This window comes from Stomoxys calcitrans, chromosome 1 (assembly GCF_963082655.1).
Source record: "Stomoxys calcitrans chromosome 1, idStoCalc2.1, whole genome shotgun sequence".
Lineage (NCBI taxonomy): Eukaryota > Metazoa > Arthropoda > Insecta > Diptera > Muscidae > Stomoxys > Stomoxys calcitrans.
This window is the reverse complement of record NC_081552.1, coordinates 177,445,617-177,452,171: the sequence shown is the minus strand read 5'-3', so window position 1 is coordinate 177,452,171 and position 6,555 is coordinate 177,445,617. Positions and strand designations below refer to the sequence as shown.

At 41.6% G+C, this 6,555-nt stretch overlaps 1 protein-coding gene across 1 annotated transcript; it reads left to right on the top strand.

Annotated features, from left to right (window-relative positions):
* The first annotated feature begins 5,068 nt into the window (after positions 1 to 5,068).
* On the top strand, positions 5,069 to 5,381 carry LOC106093943 (uncharacterized). Its single transcript, XM_013261105.2, has one exon. It carries the CDS (start codon positions 5,069 to 5,071, stop codon positions 5,351 to 5,353), a length of 285 nt encoding a protein of 94 aa, XP_013116559.1. The 3' UTR covers positions 5,354 to 5,381.
* Positions 5,382 to 6,555: the final 1,174 nt, after the last annotated feature.

Genomic DNA, 6,555 nt, shown 5'->3' with positions numbered 1-6,555 from the left:
ACAGAAAAAAAAATGGTCTAAGAAGCAAGATCGACGAGATAGTGGATTAATGATTCGGAAAATATGCTACCTAAGGGTCGCTTAAGGAACGGAGGTGGGGGATTGGCCATCGTGATACACCGTTCCGTGCAGTAATTACCCATCTCGCTTGCGTCTGCCACTAGTAACCCCAACATGGACTGCATGGGGATAGCAAGCAGGTCCGGTACTGCCGAGATAGAGATATACAACGTGTAGTATAGTTGATAGTTGAGACCCAGTTAATGACCAAGGGTACAAGTGGGCTACTGTGTTGCCATAATCGTCTGGCTCTGGAGGACTTAAATGTGTTTTGCGTTTCATAGCATTCTCCCCTAGGGAACAACCAGCGGGACATAGCTTAATTTCTTTGGGATCAGACCACCTCCTTACAATTGTCACCATCGACCGACCACCCGACTGCATAACCTCTGAGCTCCGGACGTGTATCAATCACAAGAAGGCCGATTGGGCTGGCTTCATAGAGTACACAGTTCGCAGCTTCAGTGAACTGACACCCTCCCCCAACTCGCTAGTTGACGAAATAAAATAACGATTTACAGTGGACGAAGTTACGAATGTCATCCGTGGCGCCAAGTCATCCAAGGCGTTGGATCCCTAAGGAACCTTTACACTGATGCTGAAGAAACTGGAGTCGAGTACCTATCTGGAGTCGAGTACCTTACAACTGTCACACTCTTATAGTACCCGGTGTCTGGAAGATGGGCAGAGTAATCCCGCTGCTGAAGCCTGGAAGGGACCCGAGTATGGAGGAGTTTTACAGGCTGATCTCCCTTCTCTCACCAGCAGCCAAGACGCCTGAGGGACTAGTCCTCGCGAGCCTTGTTGGAGAATTTCCATTCGCCATAGCATCAGCATGGATTTCAAAGACTGCATAGCACAACAACTGCTTTGCATGCCATCGCCGCACACATTTGTCGTGGCTGCAATCAGCCCAGGTCATGTGATAGGACGGTTTTGTGGCTCTGGACCTATCGAAGGCATTCGACATGGTCAGCTATTCCAAACTATTTGATGACATCGCCAACACCCCGCTCCAGCCAGGCATGAAAAGCTGGATCGCGAATTATCTGTGTGGTCGCCAGTCATCTGTGGAATTTAGAAAAAACAAGTAAAAGCGTGCTAAGTTCGGCCGGGCCGAATCTTACATACCCTCCACCATGGATCTCATTTGCCGAGCTCTACTCCCGTCATCTCTTCTTAGGCAAAAAAGGATATAAGAAAAGATTTGCTTTGCTATTATTATATTATTACATGTTGGAGACCTGTGTAAAATGTCAGCCAATTCGAATAAGAATTGCACCCTTTGGGGGCTCAAGAAGTAAAATAGAGAGACCGATTTATATGGGAGCTGTATCGGGCTATAGACCAATTTAGATCATAATAAGCACCTATGTTGATGGTCATGAGAGGATCCGTAGTACATAATTTCAGGCAAATCGGATAATAATTGCGACCTCTAGAGGCTCAAGAAGTCAAGATCCCAGATCGGTTTATATGGCAGCTATATCAGGTTATTAACCGATTTGAACCATACTTGGCACAGTTGTTGGATATCATAACAAAACACGTCGTGCAAAATTTCATCCTAATGGGATAAGAATTGCGCACTCTAGAGGCTCAAGAAGTCAAGACCCAAGATCGGTTTATATGGCAGCTATATCAGGTTATGGACCGACTTAAACCATACTTGGCAAACTTGTTGGATATCATAACAAAATACATCGTGCAAAATTTCATTCCAATCGGATAAGAATTGCGCACTCTAGAGGCTCAAGAAGTCAAGACTCAAGATCGGTTTATATGGCAGCTATATCAGGTTATTGACCGATTTAAACCATTCTTGGCACAGTTGTTGGATATAATAACAAAATACGTTGTGCAAAATTTCATCCTAATGGGATAAGAATTGCGCACTCTAGAGGCTCAAGAAGTCAAGACCCAAGATCGGTTTATATGGCAGCTATATCAGGTTATGGACCGACTTAAACCATACTTGGCAAACTTGTTGGATATCATAACAAAACACGTCGTGCAAAATTTCATTCCAATCGGATAAGAATTGCGCACTCTAGAGGCTCAAGAAGTCAAGACTCAAGATCGGTTTATATGGCAGCTATATCAAAACATGGACCGATATGGCCCATTTACAATACCAACCGACCTACACTAATAAGAAGTATTTGTGCAAAATTTCAAACGGCTAGCTTTACTCCTTCGGAAGTTAGCGTGCTTTCGACAGACAGACGGACGGACGGACGGACAGACGGACATGGCTAGATCGACATAAAATGTCGCGACGATCAAGAATATATATATACTTTATGGGGTCTCAGACGAATATTTCGAGTAGTTACAAACAGAATGACGATATTAGTATACCCCCCATCTTATGGTGGAGGGTATAAAAAACGAAAAACCGTAGAGTGAAACAGGGAGTTTGCCAGGGCGGGTTGATATCTCCGGCACTATTGAACCTCTACCTACCCTCCATTCCACCCCCTTAGGCACATGTATCACATGTGGACGATAATTCGATCGCGCCATCAGGCCCCCACCCATTGATGACATCTGCGATATGTTAAACATCTACCTCAACGAACTTGACTCTTAATTCGTTGCCAGAAATCTGAAATCTTCAGCCACATTGTTCTCTATATACACGCATGAGATGCCCTTTTAAGGCTGTAAAATACGCAATTTAGGTCCGAACTTTACCAAATTTTCCATCAGGAGTTCCATTTGACGTCACAATGTTTGTGCATACTTGCTTTACAAAACAAATTTAGTTGAAGGGTGTAATTTTATTCTACATACCAAACTTCTGTAAAACCAGCAAAAATTAAAGCTTGTAGGAACCGAACACGGATGATCGAGAGACCGGTTTACATGAGAGCTATATTAGAATAAAGACTAATTTGGCCCGCACTTGGTACAGTTATTGGAAGTCATAACGAAACACTACATGCTCAATTTCAGTCAAATCGGACAAAAATTGCGGCTTCCAGGGGCTCAAGAAGTCAAATCAGGAGATCGGATTATATGACAGCTACATCAGATTATAAACAGATTCGAACCGTACTTGACAGAGTTGTTGGAAGTCACAACGGAAGATCACATGAAAAAATTTCAGCCAACTAGGACAAAAATTGCGGCTTGTAAGGGCTCAAGAAGTCAAAACGGAAGATCGGTTCATATGGGTGCTATATCAGGTTATCGACCGATTTGGAGCGTACTTGACATAGTTGTTGGAAGTCTTTACGGAACACCAAACTTCCTCCAAATCGGGCAAAAACTGCTGCTTTCAGGGGCTCAAGAAGTCAAATCGGAAGATCGGTTGATATGAGAACTATATCAGATTATAAACCGATTCAAACCGTACTTGACAGAGTTGTTGGAAGCCATAACGGAACACCACATGCAAAATTTCAGCCACTGTGGACAAAAATTGCCGATTGTAAGGGCCCAAGAAGTCAAATCGATAGATCGGTTTATATAGGAGCTATATCTAATTATGAATCGATATGGCCCATTGGCAATCCCCATCGACCTACATCAATAGTAAGTATCTGTCCAAAATTGCATGCGACTAGCTTTACGCGTTCGACCACTATCGTGATTTCGACAGACGGACTGACGGGCATGGCTTGATCGACTCTGAACATCGAGGCGATCACGAATATATATACTTTATGGGGTTTTGGACAAATATTTCGAGGCGTCTCAAACGGAATGACTAAATTAGTGTACCCCCAACCTATGGTGGTGGATATAAAACGTGCTAAGTTCGGCCAGGGCGAATCTTGGGTACCCACCACCATGGATTTCGCCAGAAATATACGCTTTATAACTGGGTTTGTATTTTAATTATTTTGTAGCAATCAAATGGGGAATTGATTGAGGCTTCAATGGGCACAAGAAGTAATATCGGTACTTAGGGGGTCTAAATCACCATATTGACCGATGGTGAAGTGCCAAGGTGCCAAAGTGCCAAAACGTGGCACTGATGTTGAAAGACATAAGATGGAGTTTAGGGTTAAATTTCAACCAAATCGGACGAAACTGAGGCTTCTAAGAGCTGATGAAGTCAAATCCGGGGATCGGTTTATATGGGGCTATATCTGTTTATTGACTGTTGGATGTTGGAAGTCATAACACAAGTCTTTGTTCCAAATTTCAGCCAAATCGGATGAAATTAAGGCTTCTAAGGGCTCAGGTTTATATGGAGGCTATATCAGTTCATAGAGCGATTAGGATCGTACTTGGCATGGATGTTGGAAGTCATAACAAAAGTGTTTGTTCCGAATTTCAGCCAAATCCGATGAAAATTGAAGCTTCTACAAGCTCAAAAAGCAATCCTCATTGACCTACATCAATACAAAGTATCTGTGCAAAATTTCTTTAACGCGTTCGATTGCTATCGTGATTTCGATAGACGGAAATGGCTAGATCGACTCAGAATGTTGCGACGATCCAGAATGTGTATACTTTTGGGGTCGCAAATCAATATTTCGAGACGTCACAAACGGAATGACTAGATTAGTATACCATCATCCTATGGTGGCGGGTACACAAATATTATTTGGTTTGTACTGAAATAATCCAATTGCCACAGCTATGGTACAGAAGATGTCCACTAAATGTTAGGGAAAAACAAACCATTAGGACATACCTGCTTCGCTAAGCTGTAAGAAAATGCTAATTAGGTTTTTTGGCTAGGGATAATAAAAATTTGTCTAAGCCTGATTCTAAATACTCGCATGCTAAGCTATCCATAATTTGAACCCTTTTAAATGAGTCATAACCAGACTAAAGGCATTAAAGGGAATTGTGTATTAATACAAAACATTTATAAGTCAAAACATAAGACTTTAATGAAATGAAGCTTATCCGTAAGTACCTGTACGAACATTTTGTCCCAGCTAGAAAACGTATAAAACTCCTGACACTTATCGAACAATTATCATTCTTTCAGTATATTCAACTGCAGTAACATTAAAATCTTGCATAGAAAAGAAGGCAAACAATCATGTCATCAAATCCCTTGAGCTATACCCTGTTCTTATATCGTCAAGAATTGTCACGCCGGGAGGCGAGCTATTTGCATTTGAATAAAACCAAGTTCCTGCTTACCGATGAGCTGATAAACAAAAGTTTTCGAAATTTGAAGCAATGCTCTGCAGCTGACCTAAAGGCAATTTCACGTGAATTGATGTTCAAAAAGAAACTCAAGCGACACATACGTCGTATACGCAAATTAGCAAAATTGGGTATTCAAAATGCTAATCCCGCATCGCAGACCACAAAACTTTAGTAGCTTGTATTTAAATTATTATTATTTTTATTTGGCATAGCTTTATTGTTGAACTCTTTGTGTCTCTGCTACATTTAAGTGTTAAAATTTTGAATTCAAGGAAAAACGTTAAATAAAATTTATATATCGAATAAGTTAAGAATTGAAATAAAACTTGATAACATGAAGTTTGTGGGTTTTATGTATACTTATGTGTGTAGGAACTGTGTTTGGACCAAGAATTGTATTGATATTTGTTACATATGACTTATTTAAGAAAATCAAAAAATTTATTGGAAGTACTCAGTGAGAGAGATGGAAATCCCCCAGCTCACAAATCCGACGGTCCTCATCAAAGGATGGGGAACAAATTTGTGACAGAAAGCATGGTGAAGGTCCTAAGCAAGCAAAACCAGAATTTGGGTGCGGAGAAATGAGAGGTCTTCCATAGGGAGGAGAAGGAGGAAGCAACTCTCTTTGTGGTGAGCTTTGACATGTCTCCATGTCTTTTCCTTGTCTCCATGTCTTGTCCTTGTCTCCATGACAAGTTTGGCTGAGGCTAAAGCCATGTTTCCTTGTCTCCATGACAGGTTTGGCTGAGACTAAAGCCATGGCCCTACGTTTCCAGGACTGTCTATATTGGGAAGCCTAGAATTGGCAAACATCCTTTTATTGAGACATCAGACAGTAAAGTGACAGGAGACTCAATACAGCCTGATGAACAGGGAGCCGATGATGGAACCATTACCGGCTTTCTTAAGATTCTGAAAACTAGGATAGGCAAAGATCCTTATATTGAAACATCAGACAGTGCAGTGACAGGAAACTCTATGCAGACTAAAGAACAGGAACGGACGATGTGATAATCACCCACTCTCAAAACGCCTTTTTACTGCAGGACCAATGAATGAAGTCATCCAGTTAAACCTCGAACGGAGCGAGACAGCTACACACGCTCTGATAGAGAAAATCAGCAAGGGCAAGTTTCATATTCCCTCAATTCAGGTACAATGGACCACCCGGAACAAAGTTTATGAACTGAACCAAGCAGTGCAATTTGCCCATGAACATTTCATTAAGGAACAGGGGCAAATTTTTCATATATCAATACGTGCTCTCCGTTTCAAGTGTGAGCTCAATGGTAAGGGGCATCCTTTTATAGCTGAGTCCGAACGGCTTGCCGCATTGTAGCTCACAAATATTTCCATCGCTAAGAGGGAATA